The 21,548-nt window shown below is 40.0% G+C and overlaps 1 protein-coding gene across 1 annotated transcript in view; it reads left to right on the top strand.

Annotated features, from left to right (window-relative positions):
• Positions 1-21,548, top strand: part of EFCAB8 (EF-hand calcium binding domain 8) — a 121,002-nt gene that overhangs the window by 31,409 nt on the left and 68,045 nt on the right. The window contains exons 7-12 of the mRNA XM_036749787.1: positions 5,629-5,734; positions 6,835-6,919; positions 8,773-8,921; positions 14,840-14,916; positions 15,313-15,440; positions 20,690-20,757. Coding sequence (XP_036605682.1) covers positions 5,629-5,734; positions 6,835-6,919; positions 8,773-8,921; positions 14,840-14,916; positions 15,313-15,440; positions 20,690-20,757 — 613 coding nt within the window. The remainder of the gene's footprint in view (positions 1-5,628; positions 5,735-6,834; positions 6,920-8,772; positions 8,922-14,839; positions 14,917-15,312; positions 15,441-20,689; positions 20,758-21,548) is intronic.

The raw sequence follows: 21,548 nt of genomic DNA, 5'->3' as shown, positions 1-21,548 counted from the left end.
CTTTTCCTTTTAAGTATATAGTAAATTTAATGTTACTTTCAAAGCTGTCTTGCTCAGCTTTGTTTTGTTCAGAACTTTCTTCACTTCTGCGCATTTAAAAATACTTCAGTAACCCTCTTTTATTTCTTTTTCTTATTCTGGATAATACTATTGCTAACTCTCCTCTCCCACTGGAAAAAACAGAAAAAAAAAATGAAAACCTTTGTAACAGATTCGAAGACCCAAGCAAAACAAACCCATACATTGACTAGGTCTGAAAAGCCTGCTTTTTTTTTTTTTCATTTTTCACCTTGAAACCATCACTTCTCAGTTAGGAGGTGGGTGGCATGCTTCATTACTGATCTTTTGGAGTCAATTTCATTGATCAAATTTCTTAAGTTTTTCAAAGTTATTTATCCTTACAATTTTGAATGAATGAAAAATCATTTATTAAACTCACTTTACTTCACATTCTACCAATCATCTCCTCCCCTGCATACAATCCGATATAAGTTCTACATATATACCTTCACACTAAACATATTTTTCACAATAGTCAAGTTATAAAGAAGAATTATAACCAGTGGAATGAACCACGAGAAAAAAGAAACAAAACAGAAACAAAAACAAAAACCAAAAAAAAAAAAAATGGGGAGAGCAAGCAGTTTGCTTCAATCTGCATTCTGACTGCAGTTCTTTCTCTGGATGTGAATTGCTTTTTCTATCATGAATCTCTTGGAGCTGTCCTAGAATCTTGGATTGCTGAGAAGAGCCGAGTCTATCAAAGTCAGCCATCACAGATACAATGTGTTTGTAATTGTGTACAATGTTCTCTTCAGCCATCTTCTTACAATTTATTTTGTAGGCATGCCTATCCCCATTTTGGGGAAGCATAATTAAATCAATATTTCTATTGCTACTGGAAAGGGAGTATCAGTCAATTTTACTTTGATTCCACTCCCCATCCCTAAGACTCCCAAACCAAAATACCTCTTCTGAACCATCATTGCCTTATCTGTAGTCTCTGTATTAGAATATAAATTCCTTAATGGCAGGGCTGCTTGACTTTTGTATTTGTGTTCTCCACGCCCCCTTCCCCCCTCCCCTCAACCTGGGGGGTGAGTGGGGGAATATGTTAAGTTGTTAATAAATGCTTTTGCATTTATTAATTCTTGAACTGTAATGGGGACCTTGGTTATTCTTCTGGGTACCTTCCCTTCATGAGGGTCCACCCTGATTAGCTCCCTTCCCTGCTTCTCCCTAATTTGTTCAAGTCTTTGTAGGGGAAGAGATGTGCAAGATATGAAGGGGAATGAGGCAAGTTGGGAAGATACCAACTCATTGATTTACTGGATATGACATAACAAATAGAACTGGGATATGAGCCTAGGTCTTCTAATCCTGTTGCCTCCCAACACTGAAATGCATTAGTGAGGTTCTGTTTAAGGCAAAACCCAGTTGAATCCTTTTTAATGCAAAAACTGCTCCTTAATTGGTTGTGCATTTGTATTTTGGTATTTTCAGTCTTGGGAGGCAAGAGAGGAGAGAACCTGTATCTTAATGAGTTGGAGACCTCATGGGGCAGTAGAAAGAACACCAGATGGTAGGAGACTTTGGGTTTCATCCTGCCCCTGCCAATGACTTCCTGTGTGACCTTGGGCTGGTGACTTCCCAGCTCTTTGGACTTCATTTTCTTGCATAAAAAGAGATAATTGGATTAGGTGATCTCTGGCCTCTTCCATGTCCAACAGTTATGATTTTATGATTTGATTTTTAAAAATGGCACAATGGATGGAGAGCGGGCCTGGAAGTCAGGAGGATCTTGGGGCAAGTCCTGATGGTGTCTTCGTCTCTAAAATGGGGATAATAATACTACCTACCTCACAGGCTTGTTGTGAGGATCAAACGAGGTAATATATGTAAAGTACTTTGCAAGCCTGAAGGGAATTATAGAAATTGTTATTATTTTTAAAAAAAGGATATAGTGGCTAGAGCTGACCTCAAAGTCAGGAAGACTTCGGTTCAAGTACTGCCCATGACACTTATTGGCTATATAACCCTGACAACTCTACCAGATCCGCACATCTGTGAATTCAGAGGCCCAGTAACGAACAAAAAAATGGCATGGAGAGAGTAGAGTGTACTGTTTAGAGTTCAATCCCTACCTCTGACACTTACTGGTTCTGTGATCCTGAGCAAGTGACTTAAATTCTTTGTGTCCCAGGCAACTCACTAACATTTATCTAGTGGATTATAGGCAGATTGTCATTAGCCTAGAAGAGCATTAGGTCTTGAGGAGAGTCAGTCACTTAACTTCTCTTTGTCTCAGTTTTCTCATATGGAGAATGGAGATAGCACCTACCTTTCAGGGTTGTTGTGATGATCAAATGAGATAGCATGTGTAAAGATTCTTCTGCATGATGATTCTGTATGTAAAGAGGTTTAAAAATGCTAGCTATCAAATTATCATAATTGGTTGGTGTTGGCGTTGGTAGGTGAGAATACCCTCAATCCTATTGAATCACAGAGCCTTTTGAACACTACTGTGAATGTATAATTACACATTCATGATCCTATTCCTTGCCTAGATTATAAATTCCTAAATGTCCCCTGGCTGGTGAGCTGGCACTGGCCATTGGCAAACTTGTACTGGACTACAAGACCGTTTCTGTCAAATGTCCTTATTTCTTAAAATCTGTAAACTTAGAAAACAAACTTGTTTTCCTTTTCCCCATGTCCTGTTCCTTCCATCCCTGACTCTTTTGTTTTGTTGGCTCCATTCTCTGTCCCTAAGTGAGAACTCCAGGGAGGCAGAGAAGGTGGATCTTTCACTAGGCTAGCAGTATGGTTTGTTTTGGGAAATACTGATAGGTAAAGGCCCATAGTGTGTTTGATAAAAGTCTATTTCTAGTGGCAAAACTAACTTCCTAGGAATGGTTCTTTACCTTTGCTTTTTTTTTTTTTTTTTTTTTTTTTACTTCTGCTGAAGTGTAGTGTATTCTACTCCGGCCTTTTATCTTTGCCCTGTGTGTATCCCCCTGTTTCAAATATATTTCTTGTAAACAACATAATGTAGGATTATAATTTTTAATTCATTCTGCTATCTGCTTCCATTTTATGGGAGAGTTCATCCCATTCACTCTCATAGTTATGATTGCTATCTGTGTCTTTCTCTCCATCCTATTTCACCCCCCCCGTTTATGCGTTTATTTCTCCCTTCTCCCTTTCCCTCCTCAAAACGGTTTTGCTTTTGACCACCGCCTCCCTCAATCTCCCCTCCCCTTCTATCAGCCCCCCTCCCTTTTCTTTCCCTTTTCCCTTACTACTTCTTTCCCCCTTTCTAATCATTCCCTCTTTTCTTTCCCCTTTCCCCTCCTACTGCCTGTAGGGCAAGTTAGATTTCTATACTTAACTGAGTATGTTATTCCCTCATTGAACCAAATCCGATGAGAGTAAAAGTTTAACAATGCTCATCTCCCTCCCTTCTTTCCCTCTACTATAATATGTTTTTGTGCCTCTTCATGTGATGTAATTTACCCTTTTCTGCCTCCTCCTAGGAATGGCTTTTTAAAAATTATAAAATGGGCTCCTCAAATGTTCTCCTCGGATTTTATTCTAAGGGATAACCAAAAGAACCTTATTACATAGTTACCTTGTGGTCAAGATACCAAGATCAACATTATAATGAGGCTCTTGTGTATTGGTTGGTAATAGGAAGAGTGTGATTTAAAATTAAACTGGCCTCGCTGGGTGACCAAAGGAAACAGAATGATATTGTGGAAAGAGCCCTAGGTTTGGAGTCAGAGGAACTGGGTTTTTATTTTTTTAAGAAAATTTCTGTTGATGAGTTTTGTTTTTACATTACAAACATTTACAAATTGTTCCCTACTCTGTGAGAAGCTTCTTATAACAAAATAAAACAATTAAGTAAAACTAACAAAAATTTCCTCATTTGAAAGTACATGTAACATCCCACACTGGTAGGCAGCTCTACTCCCCCTCCATGCCCCACCAGTGCCTCCTATCTATTTTTTTTTTGTTTTTTTGGCAGGGCAATTGGGGTTAAGTGACTTGCCCAAGGTCACACAGCTAGTACATGTGTCAAGTGTCTGAGGCCGAATTTGAACTCAGGTCCTCCTGACTCCAGGGCCAATGTTCTACTCACTGTGCCACCTAGCTGCCCCTCCTATCTATTTTTAAAGTTTTTTTTAAAAAATGTTTTTTTTTTTTAAAATTTTGAGTTCTCTCCTTTCTTCCTGCCCTTCCAAACCTCTGAGATGGCAAGTAATATATCAGTTATGCGTGAGAAATCATACAAAACATACTTCTGTATTACAAAAAAGCAAGAAAAGTGAAGAAAGTAAAAAGTACACTTTAATTTGCACTCAAAGTTCATCAGTTCTCTCTCTGGAGGTGGATAGCATTTTTTCATTATGAGTCCTTTGGCACTGCCTTGGATCGATATATTGATCAGAGCAGCTAAGTTTTTCTTAGTTGATCATCATTATGATATTACTGTTACTGTGTACAATGATCTCCTGGTTCTGCTCACTTCATTTTGTATCAGTTCTTGTAGGTCTTTCCATGCTTTTATGAAACTATCCCCCATGTCATTTCTTATAGTGCAATACTACTACATCATAATCATATACCACATCTTGTTCAGTCACTTCCCAGTTGATGAGCATCTCCTCAATTTTCAATTCTTTGGCATCACAAAAAGAACTGCCATAAATATTTTTGTATATATAGGTCTTTTTCCTATTTCTTTCATCTCTTTGAGATACAGACCTAGTAGTGGTAAGGTGTTTTTTTAAATGAACAGAATTCTATTTCCTCCTTCCTTTTATCCCCACCTCACTTGAAAAAAAAGAGAAAAGAAAAACTAATTCCTTGTAACAAATAGGCATGGTCAAGCAAAAAAAAAAATCCCTCATTGACTGTATACAAAAATATTTATGGCTTATTTTGCACACTAAAGTCTGTCATTTTTTTTTCTGTCAGGATAGTATATTTCATCATTGATCTTTTAAAATTATGGATGGTCATTGTATTGATTATAGTTCTTACAGCTTTCAAAATTTGCCTCTATAGTGTTGTTACTGTATAAATTGTTTTCCTGACTATACTCATTTCATTCTCCATCAGTTTATAAAAAATCTTGAAAACCATTCATTTTTATAATATCACTGTTATAGTTATAAATTGTTCTCATTTCTGCTCATTTCATTTGATATCAATTGATACATGTCTTTCCATGTCTCTTTGAAATCATCTGTTTTCTCATTTCTTGTAGCACAATAGTATTCCATCACATTCATATACCAAAATCTATTCAACCATTCCTCAATCCTGGGTTTTTATATCAGTTCTGTCACTCCCATCTGTGTCACCTTGGCCAAGTCACTTTAATTATTTGGGCCTCAGTTTCCTCATCTATAAATAAATGGACTAGATGGTCCCTCAGGTCCATTCCAGCTATACGTCTAGAGTCTATGACCCTATAACCAAGGTTGGATCTTGTTCCTGCCATTATTCCTTGCTCTCTTTGGGCCCCAGTTTCCTCATCTGTAGAATGAGGAGGTTGGATTGTGATTTTTTTTTAATGGGCATGTTGCCTAGTGCTCATCAATCTTTTCTTTTTCTTAGCTGGACCAGACACATCGCCGCCACACTCAGCAGATGTGGGTCAACGACATGGTATGTCTGGGTAACATCAACTTGATCGCGATTGCTTCCACAGACCAGGATTTAGGTAAGAGCAGGCATGGGGAAGTGGTTGAAGCAGACTTAATTCCCTCTTCACATGCTCTAGACGGCCTCCCTTTGTGTTGCAAGGTAAGGTATCCATTATTAAATATTTTTGAGACTCAGGCAGGATAGATAGCATTGTACTAGGGGATTAGTAATACAGATATAATCCTATTGAAATGAATAGCAAGAGACCTCCATCAATCTTTATACAACTATTAAATAGGGGTCCTAGTGGGGAGTTATAGTGGAAAAAAAGCACACTAGTCATCAGAAAGATCTGGGTTCTAGTTAAGTCTTCACTGCTAACTATATGGTCTGGAGGGAAGTTTAATTTAGGAGGATGTTCCTAAAAATTAGAGCTATTCAAAAATAGAACATCTGCTTCATTTGGTAATAAGCTCCCTATCACTAGCGGTGTTTAAACAGAGACTATTTGTTGCTGACACTGTCCTTGGGGTTAATTGGGAGGGCAAGGGTTGAAGTAAGGGCAATGTATGTTAATGGAAAAAACTCTGGACTTGTCAAAAGACCTGGATCCCTGGTTTAGATGCCTATTAGCTCTGTGGTGTTTGAAAGTCACTTAAAAAGCCTCTGAATTTCAGTCTTCTTAGCTGTAAAATGGTCATCATCATAATTCTACTATTTATTTTTCAGGGTTGATATGAGGTAAGTGCTTTGCATAAATCATGAAGGCATTATAATGGTGGACCTGAGGTAGTAGAAAGTTGCCTAAGTTTGGAGTTGGAGGACCTGGGGTTCATCCTGGCTTTGCCACTTCCTAGCTGTGGACCTGGGATGCATCTTGGGGCTTCAGTTTACTTATCTTTAAAGTGATGTCTTAGAACTAGAGGATTTCTAAGGTCCTTTCCAACTCTAAATCAAGGGTTAGACTGTGTCTTTGAATGCTAAATGACCCCTAAGGTCTCCTTTGGCTCTAAAATTTTGTGATTTTAGGTGAAGAAAATATCAGAGGAGCCTAGAACTGAGGTTGGTGGCCAGTTTTCAGTTTTGTGCCCTGACTTCCATGTTAGAGATTGAGAGCAATGGACAATAACTGGGTTTGGGTTTGCTCACCAGAATTTCTCCTTCATTCTTTCCCAGAATTCTTTGATATTTCTGGAAACAAATGCCAAAGGACTTTTATCTTTATTGACCTGGACAGTTGTGCCTTAGTCATGGATTACTGGTGAGTCTGGTCAAAGGCTCATCCTGGGTATTATTGAAGGGGACTAACTGGTTCCTCAGCAGCTAGGTGCTGCAGTGGATAAACTGCCGGTCCTGGAGCAAGGAAGACTCATCTTCCTGAGTTCAAATGTGGCCTCAGACACTTCCTAGTTGTGTGACTCTGGGCAAGTCACTTAACACTTTGCCTCTGTTTCCTCATCTGCAAAATAAGCTGGAGAAAGAAATGGCAAACCACTCCAGTATCTTTGCCAAGAAAAACCCAGATGGGGCCATGAAGAGTTAGGCACAACTAAAAATGACTGAACAAAAACAACAAAACTGGTTCCTGGCTTTGCATATCTCCTCCAATGGCCCAGTGAAATGGCAATATTTCTTGATACTTTGGTTAAAGCATCAGTATCAATGTTGCAACACAGTCTAGGACTCTATTGATTCCTTGGCTTCCTCCTGTTCCTACAGTCATGGGTCCTACTCAGACATGTAGTGGAGGAAGGGCTTAGAGTAAGTGGTACTGAGGACTTGTTCTGGATTGTCCTGAGTGTACTAGATTAAATCCTTTATGGCTGTAGTCTCTACTTTCCTTCCCAGGACCCCTACAGCTACCTTGATACTTAGGCATATTACTACTTAGGATTTATTTATAAGGGAATAGTAAATATAAAATCAATTCCCATAACAAGGGACAGATAAGGAAGAGTACAAAAATGTTATTTGCTCAATTCCTGACTTTTAAGTCTCTGGTAGCTTGGCCCAATGCTCCATTGTTAACTATGGTATTCAAGACCTTGGGCCTTTGGTATAATGGAAAAAGTATTGGCTCTTGAGTTAGAGGAACTGGTTTCAAATCCCATTTCCTATTGAAAATACTGCCAAAGATAGCTTTTTTTTCTAAAGGAGAAGAGCCCTTCTTTGGCATATTCCCTCTGTGCTTGTTTATCCAATCCCACCATGGCTTTGGGAATCCCTTCTGAAAGGATAAAATCAGTGTACATGAAACCCACAGTAGAAAGTGGAGACTGATACCAAACAGATACCAAAATAGAGTATGTTGGACATCAAAGAATTATAGCTTTAGAGTTGGAAGGGACCTTAGAAGTTATTGAGTCCAATCCCTCATTTTCACATGTGAGGAAACTGAGACCCAGAGAAGTTAAATGACTTGGTTGTACAACCAGTACGTGGCAGAGCTGGATTCCAGCTCATACACCCTGTCTCCCAGTCCAGTTCTTCTTCTGAGTGACTGTTGAAAGATGAATAATTTGCTCCATGATTTTGGGCAGTTTGCTCCCTCCCTGTCTATAGTCTTATTTCCTCATCTCCACAATGAGAAGGTGGGACCAACCAGAGGATATTGAAGTTCCTTTCCAGAGAGGTTCATAAATTTACAGCTAAAATGGACCTTAGAAGTCCCTGGTTTTACAGGTGAGGAAACTCAGGCCCAGAGAAGGAAAGTGACGTGCCCCAAATCACACAGGTACAGTTGCAGAGACAGGATTTCAATACACCGCACTTGCTGCTGTGCTGTTTATGCTTCTATGAGGACACTACATGCTAAAGTTGTCTGTCCATTTGGAAGTAAGCTCATTAGGAACCCCTTCTGACCTCCCCCTTCCCCTCCACGGTTTTTGTTAAAAATTATTCTTCACTCATAGCCTACATTTTTAGGCCCGACTTGAAGTCTTTTTGGCCTCAGGCTGCTAGGCCCATGATGTTCAGTGGAGACACCAAGTGTAGCATTCATAGTAGCCTTCCTCATCTGAGAGATGGGGATGTTTGGCAGCAGGGCAGAAGCAGAAGCAGAAGCAGTAGCATCTCAGGGATTGATTTCCTCTTTTGTCTCCTCTCTCCCCCCAGGACAGACCAACGCAAAGCCGTGTTTTGTGTTGGTGATACAAAGGGCAATGTCCTCATCTTTATCTCCGATGATATTGCGGAGTCTGGATTGTTTCACCCACATATCTTCCAGACCAAGACAAAGGTTGATCTCAGGAAACCAGAACCAGGTTAGGCCTGGGTGGTGTAATTTAAGGCTCATCAGGAAGCCCCTGGCCCTTAGAAAATCTGTGGTGAGACCTGACAATTCATGTGTTTTTCTCTGTGTTAAACATCACCCTCTCCAATGAACTCTTTATTTTCATTTAAATTTTTTTTATGGCTAGCTATTTTTTTATTTCCTGCTAGATCCTTCCCCTCTCCCTGCCACAGAATCATCCCTTATAACAGTGGAAAAAAAAAAAGAGGAAAAAATCAAATCAGCAAGACTAAGTCATCAAGCAGCTACACATTCAACACTAACCAACCAATGTTCCTAACTTTGTCAAAGAAGGGGTGAGGGTAGAATTGGGGTGGGGGGAAGCTGCATCGCCGTATCTCTTCTTTGGTCATTATAATTATACAATGTTCAACTTTAAATTTTTCTTGTCCTCTCCATTTCTATTGTAGTTATAGTTTTTGTAGATAGTTTTGTAGATAGTTTTCTTAGTTCTGCTTACTTTAGTTTACATCTGTTTATATAAATCTTCCCATTGTTCTCTTCAGTCATTACTTCTTACAATGCAGTAATATTCCATCACCTTCATGTACCACAATTTGTTTTGCCTTTGCCCTTTAAATACGCTTCAGCTTTGCTACCACTTCTTTGCTGCTACAGAGAGTTCAGTCGCTCCTTTAAATGCTTTTAGGATAGATAAGGCCATCATTAATGGCTTATGGTGAATTAGGTAGATTTATCCTAGTCTTGCACTCAGGAACCCGAGTTCCAGCTCTGGTTCTAGCACGGCTTGGACATGTGACTAGGGCAATTCACCACCCCGCTATGGTCTTTTTTTTTTTTGTCAAATAGGGATAAGCAGGGTGATAGATTTAGAGTTGGAAAGGGATCTTGTAGTACGTGTAAAGGGCTACAGAAATATGAGATATTATTTTACTATGGCAAATATCCCTCCCCTCATACCTAGACTTGTTCAACAGTATGTCTGGAGTGCTTTACGGAAGGACAGCAAATGGATGGTTGCTTAGAGTCCATTATTCTCCATCTTCTGCTCCTCTATCCTGCCCTTCACCTTTTTAGACTCCCCATAGGAGAGCTCACCTGCTCTGGGTTAGATTGTACCAAGAAGAATCTTTGGGGTGTACAGGTGGCTGAGCTCTTTTTTCAGGGCTCCTTTGGTGTCCAATTGCCCCCCAGCTCTTCCTTGTGGCTCCAAGAAGCTGCAGCATGCACAGCAATCACACGCCAGTAAAACCATTTTGGCAGATGGGCTAAATCAGGTGGAGGGTAATTGAGAGGCCTCGAACCCATTGGTGAGTTAGGGGGGTGTCTACTTCAAGCATGCGAAGACTTTCCCAGAGGAATGGGTAGATAAGAACAATTTGTTCCAATGGGCCTTGAAGGCAGTGGAAGCAGGCACTATGGAATATTTAGAGTTTGGTTAGACACTGAAGACACCAAGGTCATCCATTGCATCTTGGGCCGTTGCCAGTCATCTTGACTTTTGTCCTGCCGCTGGACCTCAATGACTGGAAGAAAGAGTGCGGCTAACATGCAACTCCTCCTCACTTATATCCAATTTATGCGTGAGTCAAAAGACATTACCCTGGAGCAGCTAGTGGCATAGTGAATAGAGTACTGGCCCTGAAATCAGGAGGACCTGAGTTCAAATCCGTCCTCAGACACTTGACACTTACTAGCTGTGTGATCTTAGGCAAGTCACTTAACCCCAGTTACCTTGCCTCCCCCCCTCCAAAAAAAAGATATCACTCCATTTTACATTTTACTATTTCATTATTTTATTATTTTACTCCTACTCAAAGTCCTGTGGTGATGGGCAAGTGACAAAGTAGCAAGTGTGGATACACTGGAAACTATAGTCATGACCGTGTACATAAGCACTCCAGGCCATAAGGTTGTCTTCTCACTAGACTGAAGCAGCGGTGGGATTTATCAGCTTCATGGGTATCTGAGCAACTTTTTTTAAAAGAACTGCACTGTTCACCACCTGGCATGAAGAAGGGCCTAGAAAAAGTGCCCTAAATATTGTCTGCTTCACCTTACCTAACCCTGGCCTGCTTACTTTGGCAAATGGGGAACTTATCTTGTCAAAACACAAAAAATGTACAAAAAATTTGCAAAGATGATTTCACACATAGAATGGGCATACACTTATGTACAACATGAAATCTAGTAGACCTGAAAGAGGAACAGCTCTTGTTGTGAGAGAACTCAGCAGATACCACATCAGATAGCAGCCCTGAGTAAAACAAGTCTGGCAGATGAAGGCCAGCTTACCGAAGTCAGAGTTGGATACATGTTTTTCTGGAGTGGTCATGGTGATGAGGAGTGCTGTGGAGCTGGTGTAGGCTTTACAATCAAATCTAACCTAATCAGCTACCTTGTATGCCTCCCAAAAGGAGTGAATGACAGGCTCATGACAATGCAATTACTGCTTACAAGAAAGCACCGTGCCACCATCATCAATGTATGTGCTCCCATCATGATGAACCCTAATGAAGTCAAAGAAAAAGTTTTGTGAAGACCTGGAGACCCTCATCATCAATGTACTGAAAGAGGACAAGCTTGTAATTCTGGGTGACTTTAATGCCAGAGTAGTCACAGACTACCAGGCATGGCAGGGAGTCCTTGGAAGAAACAGAGTTGGAAACAGCAACAGCAACTGTCTCTACTGAAGACTTGTGTATCTCGTGATCTTCTCACCACCAACCCTGTCTTCCATTTACTTAAACACAATAACACTCCATGAATGCACCCTTGCAGCAAACACTGACATTTAATAGACTATGTCATTGTAAGGAGAAGAGACAGGCAGTATGTGAGTGTGATGAAAGTGATGTGTGGCCCTGTGTTGGACTGATCTTAGACTTATCCTCTCCAAGCAAAATATTCACATTCAACAAAAGCAGCTGCCTCAAGGCAAGACGACTACCAGAAGACTTAATATCAATAGATTAGAGGCTTCTCTGTGTGAGAACAGTTCGTTGCTGACTTGGAGGGAAAGTTGAACCAACACACAGCTGGCAACAGTGGAGCAGAAAAGGAGTGGACAGTTTTCAGAGATTTGGTATACAGCAGTACTGCATTTACTCATCTGGGCCAGAACACTTCCAAACATCAGGACTGGTTTGATGAAAATGATGGGGAAATTTAGAAGTTACTAAATGATAAACAAGAACTCCACAGAATTTACCAGCAGTGTTTAGCTCCATCAAAAGTAAAGTGCAAGCAAAGCTTAATGAAATAGCTTTTGGATACAGGACCATTTTCCATGTGAAAGATCAGCCTATTAAGGAGGATTGTGGCAAGAATTTTGCTGGCAATGACTAAGAGAGAGGACCACCCCCCCCAACCCCCCGCCATGCCATGATTGTCACAGGACAACCTATTTCCTTTTCCATTATAGAGATGGACTATGGAGTCATCCTTGATTTCCTGGCAGATGACCTCCTTTTGCCACGAAACTAGAAGATTTCAGTCAGCTTATATAATGAGAAGTGGACCCCTTGCCTTGTAAAATCTCTATTAGAATGGAATCAGTACCAGGTGCTTTGCCATATGAGAGGAGCCTAATGTCATTTAAAACTTCTTGAGTTGGAAGTTTGGCTAGAGAGGGATTGACTTCAACCTGAGATATTTGATCAATGGCTTCAGCATTGATTGATGAGAGTCCGTTGAGGATACTATGGAAGTGTTCAGCCCATCTCTCCAGGATCATGTCCTTATCACTCATCAGTATGGCTCCATCAGCACTGATTAGTTGAGATGCACCATAGGTATTTGATCCATAAATAGCCTTTAGGAACGAAAGTCCTTTAGTGTTACTATCAGCATAAAACTGAATTTCATCTACCTTCTTATTGAGCCAAGAATCCCGAATCTCTTCAAGGACTGAGGAAGAGTCAACATTGTGTTTGCTGTCTGACAACTCCAGCAGAAATGCCAGGAGCAGAACAAAGGCCTTTGATACTGTCAGTCATGAGGGCTCGTGGAAAATTATGTCAAAATTTGGTTGTCTGGAGAATTTCGTCATTGTATGTTAATTTCATGGCAGAATGCTTGCGCGGGTTCTGGATGATGGACAATGCTCTTGCACTTTCCCAGTCACCAATGGAGTGAAGCAAGGTTGTCTGCTTGCTCCCATGTTTTTTAGCATGATGTTTTCAGCAATGTTGTCAGATGCCTTCAACAAAGACAAAAATGGCATCAAGGTCAGCTATCACATTGATGGCAAATTATTTAACTTGAAGAGGCTACAAGCCAAGACCAAAGTGGAGAGAGAATTGGTGCGTGATTTTTTGTTTGCAGATGGTTGTGCACTCAAATGAAGATTCTGAGGCTGAGATACAACAAAGTACGGGTTGAGTCTCTGCTGCTTGTGTTAATTTTGGCCTAGCAATTAACACCAAGGAAACATAGGTTCTCCACCAGCCAGCACCGTACCATCCATACACGGAAACTTTGGTTACAGCAAATGGAGAAATTTTGAATACTATGGATAAGTTCATTTACCTTAGCAGTAAAGTTTCCAGAGATATGCACACGATGAAGTTGACACATGCATTGCTAGAGCTTGCTTAGTGTTTGGGAGGCTCAGAAGGAAAGTACGGGAGAGAAGAGGTATTAGACTGACTGCCAAACTGAAGGTCTACAGAGCCGTTGTGCTGACCTCGTTGTGGTATACCTGGGAAACCTGGACAGTCTACCAGTGCCATGTCAAGAAAGTGAATCGCTTCCATTTGACTTGTCTTAGGAAGGTTCTAGAGATCACCTGGCAAGATAAGGTACCTCTCACTGAGGTTCCTTCTCAGGATGAATTGCATTGTTATTATTGTCAGAGCTAGAAGGGCCCTTAGAGACCATCCAATCCAACCCTCATCATTTTGTAGAGGAAGAAGCTGGGGTCCTTGGAGAGGACATGATTTGTCTGTTTCTGGAGATCACGGGATTCTACTAGAGAACTATAGTTTTTCCCTATAACAGCGCAAAGTAATTCAATAGAATTATTATTATTTTTTTAAATGTTACTGTCACAGTAGAGCACTAAATTCCAGATAGTTAAGAGTGGTGGGTTTTAGTCTTAGTCCTGTGTAACCTTTGACAAATAACCCAATATGTGTCTCTCTTTCTTCATCCGAAAAATTAAAATGCTAACATTAACAATGAATAATGAAATACTACTACTCATAACACTGAAATACTAATTGTCAAGATCAAATGAGGAAATAGATGTAAAGACTATTTTTTTGAGATAGCAACTTTATTGAATTGAAATAAAAATATGGCAGTAATTTACATATTGGAGGGGTTAAAAAAAGTGTTTTATCAAATTAATATTGTGGAAAAGGCAAGCTACCCTCCACAGCTAGTTACAACTATTTCAATAGAATGCAAATAATTATGAATTCATACACTAAATGTGATTAATAACCCTTGGATACCAAAGCAGAGGACCTCCACAACTTTACTTTTCAGAACTTCTCTTAGGTGCCATCTAGTCTGTAAATCTTTCCTTTATTCCCTAATCTAAAGGCGTTCTCTCCCGCCTCTTCTTTCCCTAAACTACTTTGTCCCTATCATTCCCCAGACTGTATTTGTAGTCACAGCATTTAGCATGGTTTCTGTCATATAGTGACAGAAACATTCATTGATTGACTTACTGACCCTACTTCACAACTTACTTTTTTTTGTCTTCACCTGGGTCATAGTTCTGCTCTCCATGGGTTGAATGTAAGTTCTTTGAGGGCAGGAGTCTATGAAATTTTTAATCTTTGTATTTCAGTGCCACACAGTGCCTTGTCCATAATAGAAGCTTAATAAAATATTTTCTGCTTTAATGGAAAGGGGAAGATTTGATGATGTATAGAGAGAAGGTAATTAATACTGGACTTTTTTTTGACATTTTTTTAGGTGGACATTACATCAAAATCTCTATGCAGAATCTTTTAACTAAAAAGTCGAAAATACATAGAAGTTACCGATTGAAGGTGAGTTTTCCTTTCCATTGGCTGGATTTATATTGTAGAGAATAGTCAGAGTTAACTTCTCTGGGTTTCAGTTTCTCTCTCCATAGGGTGGGGAAAACAATGCCTGTCCTGTCCAGTTATGTTGTCAGGCTAAAATGAGAAAGTACTTTTTGAAGTAGGGGAATACTTCAAAATAATAGTTAACAGATACCTTTGGATAAAACATATACTGACTGACCACCTCTGAGGGTTATTATAATGAGAATTGCTGTTTTCTGTGGGAGGCTGCACTTGGATGGTCTCTAAGGACCCTGTGAGTGTGAGGGATAGATAGGATGTACTTATTCCACTGGCCATAGATCAGCATGACTTTAGTTCTGGTTTGGCGCTTCCTCCACTGTCTGCTTTCTTCCCTAGGCAATTCATACCAACTGGTGTCAGCAGATCAAATTCATCCCCCAGCTGAATCTGGTGGCCTCTTGCTCAGCCATTGACAATACAGCCATGGTCCTGACAATCGTGCCAACTAGAACTGATAATCTGAAGTAAGCTCAAACTTCCTCTCCCTTAACAGTTTAACAAACATCTGCTAATAAGCTCCTGTTATTTCTGTAGGACACTCTTCTGGGCTGTGGGATACTAAGATGTCCTTACTCAAGGAATTTATAATCTGCTGAGGATTGAATGGCATGGGATAGGACATACAACATAAGTAAGGAACAACATAAGTTCCTATGAGATAGGAAGTGAGAGATGTAAAAGAAAGAGCTGGACAAAGTTCTTTGGGAAAATTTAAGAGAGATTATTTTCACTTAGGAGGATAAGGGAAGACTTTGTAGAAGAGGTGTCACCTGAGCTGGATCTCAAAAGAAAAGGATTCCCGTGGGAGAAATAAGGAGAGAACTTTGGGGATGGCCTCCATGAATACATAGAGACAGGAGAGAAAAGAGTGAGGAAGATGAACAGGTAGTAGCTCAGTTTTTCTGGAACATTGGGTGAATTAAGTATTGTAATATGATGCAAGTCTGGAAAGGTCAGATTATTTGTTGTTGCTGTGTCGATTTTCTTCATACCCCCTTTGGGGTTTTCTTGGTAAGACACTGGTTTGCCATTTCCTTCTCCAACTCATTTTACAGATGAAGAAACTGAGGCAAACAGGATTAAGTGACTTGCCCAGGGTCACCCAGCTTGTAAAGAGTCTGAGGCCAGATTTGAAATCAGGAAGATGTTTTCCAGATTCCAAGCCCACTGCTCTATCCACTGCTCCACCTAGCTCCCCAAGATCAGATTATGGAAGGATTTAAATGCCAGCAGGCTAAGGAAATCACATTTGTGTCTGCTTTTCTCTAGAGCAAGGATTCTTAACCTTTTTCATGTCATGGACCCCTACTCAGAAGAATGTTTTTAAATAAACATAAAGTAAAAGATATAGAATTGCAGAGGGAACCATTTATAGTGAAATACAGTGATCAAAATATTAAAAAAGCAAGTTTATGGAACACAGGTTAAGAAACCTTCTTCTAGGCCCTTGACTCAGTGGCAATCTTGAAAGTTTGTCGTCCTCTTCCTGTTTTCCCTTCTTCTTGTGAATTTTGCGGGGTGATGTTATGGAAATGGCTGTTGTGGAAGGGGAGAGATGGTATTGGTATGTGGGAGGGGTTCTCTCCTAGAGCTTACACCCCATAGTAGGAACAGAGAAAGTATGCCCACCCAATCCAAAGGATTGTGTCTACTGACTTGTCAGTAATTCCAAGGGACTAGGCACAGGTAGCTTGTAGATAAAGCCAGGAGTAGGGGGATTTGGGATGGCCTGCTGGTTGAGGTGATTCAAAGGGGATAATTTGTGAGATTGGTCTCCTATTTGTTTTTATAAGTGATGCTTCTTTGGATAAGTAGGTTTCCCTCTTTACCATCCTGGAATTAGGGAAACCAGGACATGATCTTATGAAATCCTTTAGGTTTGGGACCTTTCATCAAAGGGAAAACCTGTGGATGACACTTAGCTATGGCCAGTCAGCAAGTTTGCGTTAATGAATAGTAACTCGTATATGTAGGAGAAGATGTTGAAAAATCATCTCATGTCTGTTATTCATTTGAGCTTCACAATGCCCCTGTGACGTAGGCATTGTGAGGTAGGGATACCTGTGAGGTATCCCTATTTTGTACACAGGTGAAGACACTGAGATTCAGAGACACTAATCAACTTTCCCAGTATCACACAGCTGGTTAGGGGTTGGACTGGGATAAGAACCCAGGTCCACCGTTCCTTCTACTACACTAGGCTACTCCTATAAAAAGGGGAAAATAACCTTTGTACTATCTGTGTTATGGGATTGTTGTGAAAACCTTATTCAACTATAAAGCATCATCCAAAGTGAGCTATTACTATTTAAAAATTATTTTTGGTTTCTTGGTTGTGATTTTTATCCATTTGACAGTCATTATTATAGTCAATGGATTTTGATATCTCAGAAGCTGTCTTCCTATTTCAAAACTTAGAGAAATATTGATACACATGTGACCTCAAAGTTGAAATGAATTTAAAGGAAAAATTGTTGGTGACTTCTTTTTTTAAAATCAGCGCCATATTGGTTATGGGTGCATTATAGAATATGAACCAGTAGGTGGTGGTGTTAAGCTTTAAATGGCCTGCAGTGATCTGTGCCAAGATCAGTAAAAAGTGTTGGAATGCCATGGCCACATGCAGTGGGGCTGACTCACAGACCCCAGATCTGCCCTCTTGGCCTGCTGGTACTTTGCTTTCCACAGGGCATAGAGTGAGACTTGGCTGGAAATGTTATATCAACAAATATTTAGTAAAATTAGTAATTTAAGTTTAGTAAAATTGATAATTATAGTAGCTATTGTACTGGTCTAAATATGTGATATCACTGGTAGAGGGAATTCCCAATAAGGAAACTTCTTCAGTTCAGCTGAGCTTTTGCTCTGTAGCTTATAGATTCTTAGTCTTACTGAGTTGCTTGGGGGCATGTAGCAGAGGTGGGACCCAGGTCCTCTAGACTCTGAGGTCAGCTCTCTATCTGCTATGTACCCCTGCTTCTCAAGTATTATTTCCATTTTACAGAAAGGCACTTCAGAAAGATGGGGTGATGATGTAGCTGAGATTTAAATCCAGGTCTTCTAATTCCAAAGCTTGATGCTCTTTCTGTTATAGAATGAAGCTTCACTGTCACATGCCTAGTAGATGTGGTCCCTTCTTTTGCTAAGGGGGATACCATGGTTTCTGCCCTCAATGACCTTAATTTAGTAGGAGGTAATAAGACACAAACACAGCTATAATATGAATTAAGGATATCATAAGAGTAGATAAGAGAGTTACAAAATTCAGGTGAGGGAGAGACCTTTTCTGGTTGGAAGTCATCACGGGAGCATAGATTAGAGCTGTAAGGGACCTTAAACATCATCTAGTTCAATCCTTTTATTTTATAAATGAAGAAACTGAGACCCAGGGAGGTTGTGACAGGTGCCATTCAATAACAAATAAATAATAAGTATTTATTGATTGAATATTAATTTATTTAATTCAATAACAAATTAAATAATAAACATTCTTAAGTACCTACTGTATACAAAGCTGGGGGTGCAAAGATAGTTCTGATGACACAGACCCTGCTCTCAAGAAGCTTATAGTCTAATGGGGGGAAGGATACATACATAGGCACTACGATAGAAGGCGGAGTGGGATACATGTAAAGGGAGCAGAGTCTAATGATTAATATGAGCAGAAAGAGATGTGCCATACCCTTCCTGACTTGGGTTAGGGCACAGGTCAAGGAAGGCTTCGATGGATTAGATGGCATCATCTGAGCTGGACCTTGGAGAAAGAGAGGGATTTCAAGAGAACAAGACTGATGGTGGTGGTAGTACATGGGTGGGTGGTTATACATTCCAGTGATAATAGAAGCGATGAGACTGATGACATCACTGAGGGAAAGAATGTTGAAGAGGGGAGCTGAGGACCTAACAAAGACATTGAGCCTGGACAACCCAGGAGGCAGGACAGTCGCAGTATCTGAGGAAACAACGGAGAAAAATTTCACAAAAAAGGCTTGTTTTCAGTGGGAAAGGCTACACAAGCCAAGAGTAAGGATTGAGGAAAGCCCTTTCTATCCATGGCAGTGAGAAAAATAATCGGTGGCCTCGGGGAATTTTCAGATGAGCAAAAATTACTACTACTCTCGTAGAGGGGTGAAGGAAAGAGTGAGTGATGGCAGAGGTGGAAGCCACAGAGATCAATAACCCACTTTGTAGTCTGACAGTGGAAATGAGAGGAAAAATAGGCTAGAAGCTAGGCTAGTAGGATCAAGTGAATGTTTGTAGAACTTTAGAGAGGAGTTAACCTGTTCGTATTTGTTAACAGAACTAATGAGGGGTGAGAAAGAATGACGATATTGAGGAGAGAGGAGATAATTTAAAAATACCTTTATTATTGTTTACCTGAAAAATATTACAAGCGTGATAATTTCTTTACTCACAGAAGAAGAAAAAAAGAGAAGATTCTGATATGGAACTCTATTATATACAGTTTGGGTTGTGGGGTTTTTTTTAGACTGAGTCTTCCTATTTCACTGAGGTCGGAAATGTTGTAGCCACTCATGGGCTTGATCACCCTGCAGACTGTCACGGGAGCTTTGACCTTCGTTTCCCAATCTGGGCCGGGTTACTTCTCTTTAGTCGGCTTTGTTCCATCTCCCCAAACTTATGCCAGACTTAATGCGGGCATTTGATTGTCTTAGCCCACTGCAGCTCAGAACTCCCGAGCTCTAGTGATCCACCAGCCTTAGCCTCTCAGTACAGGCATGTGGGATAACACCCCCAGGGAATTTTTTTCTAAAGTATATATTAAATTTAATACAATATTTCCAAAGCTGTCCTGTCTACCTGTGTCCTTTTCTGACCTTCCTTCTGAAATTTTTTTCTACGTAATTTTAAAACTGTCTCATTGACATTTTCTTCTTTCTTTTGAGTGAGGAGACATTTGAAGGGCAAAATTTCCTAAGCGGATGGAAGGAGGTGAGATGGAGGACTTACAGGCAGAGGGACTAAGCTTAGAAAAGATGTATATCTTTTCCTCTGCTACATAGCTGAGGAGAAGAAATATAGGCGTAGAAACAGGCATTCTGAGGTGATGAGGGAAGCTTTCATCTTCAGTGGAGCAGGAATCAGGGACTTTTCAATGGGACTTGATGAGAGGGAAGGATTCTAGAAGGTGGAGAAGAGAAAAAGGAGAGTCCGTGTGTGTGTGTGTGTGTGTGTGTGTGTGTGTGATGGAGTGAACAAAAGCATGAAGGCAGGAGAAATCAGAATGAGACCAAGGACTGATCAGTTTAGTTGAAACATATAGTCCATGAGAGTATGGGAAGTAAAGCTAGAAAGGGAAGAGGGCAGCTTTCAATTCCAGGCTAAGGGATTTTTTCTATATCCAGCAAATATTTACTGAGTCCCTACTATATTCAAGGTCCTATGCTAATTTCTCTTCCCAGCTCCCTCCATGAAATACATCCTCCTCCATGAAGTATGCTCTGTTCTTCCTAATTAGGAATTACATTTGTTTCCTTTTTCTTGATTTCACATGACACTTTGTACCTCGTTATATTTTGCAATATAGTTATCATGAAATTGTGCAATTTTTATATATGCATAACATCTCACTTCTTTTGCTAGGACCATGTTTTGTCTTCTTTTTAATCGTCCCCCTCAATAGTAGTAATAATATTGTTGATTTCTGGCACCTGTGCTCATATCTATAGTCTTTCTTTCTTTTGTGCATCAGAACCTCCATAATGACTCTGAGGAAGGGAGTTCTATGTTTCGATTACTGTCCAGACAGGAACTTCCTTGGTGAGTTTCCCTGGTATTTATTCTCTGTTATCTGCCCACCTCCTTCAGTGAGGGCCCAGTCACTAGATGTGAACAGAGCTGCTGAGGTCAGCACTGGTGCCTCCAAAAAGAAGGAAGTATTTGGTGGAAGGGAATCATTGGACTCAAACATTCCCTTGAAAGCAAGATTTGGGAGCAAAAAGCTGAAATGTCCCCTCTCCTTCTTCAAATTTTTAGATTAACCTTTATTCCCTCTTTCTTAGAGGCTTGTACAGCTGGGCAGAGGTGCAAGCCCCCAGCATGGGCCCCCAAAACACAAATAAGGAATTCAATTAAACATTTTAAAATCAGAGCTTCTGGGTGTGGAACCCTGTGTTCAATGGTGGAGAGGAGAAAGAATTTAGATAAGATAGGTTCCCTGCCTTTGTGGAATTCATAGTCTACTAGGGGGACAAACAATGATGTTTATAATACATGATATCACATAAATGAATTAGAGAGGTATAAAACGATATAATTTGAAGTCTAAAGGGGAAAAAGTTCGTTCTCTGCCAGGGAGGGATGGGGATCAGGAAAGGCTTCGTGGAAGAGAAGGTATTTGGCCTTTAAAGAATTGTTAGGAGTTAAATTTTTCAGAAATTATAAATAATAACTGTCAAGAAAAATAATCAATAAAAACATATAAAATAAAGGAGTTAACATCTTGCAAAAAACCTTAGTGTTTAATTTAGGGCTGAATGATTATATATATATATATGTATACACACACACATATATATATATATATAGATACATAGATATAGATAGATATA

The sequence above is a fragment of the Trichosurus vulpecula genome, chromosome 3 (assembly GCF_011100635.1).
Source record: "Trichosurus vulpecula isolate mTriVul1 chromosome 3, mTriVul1.pri, whole genome shotgun sequence".
In the NCBI taxonomy this organism is placed as follows: Eukaryota; Metazoa; Chordata; class Mammalia; order Diprotodontia; family Phalangeridae; genus Trichosurus; species Trichosurus vulpecula.
The sequence above is the reverse complement of the archived record's forward strand: the minus strand, read 5'-3'. Positions and strand labels throughout refer to the sequence as shown.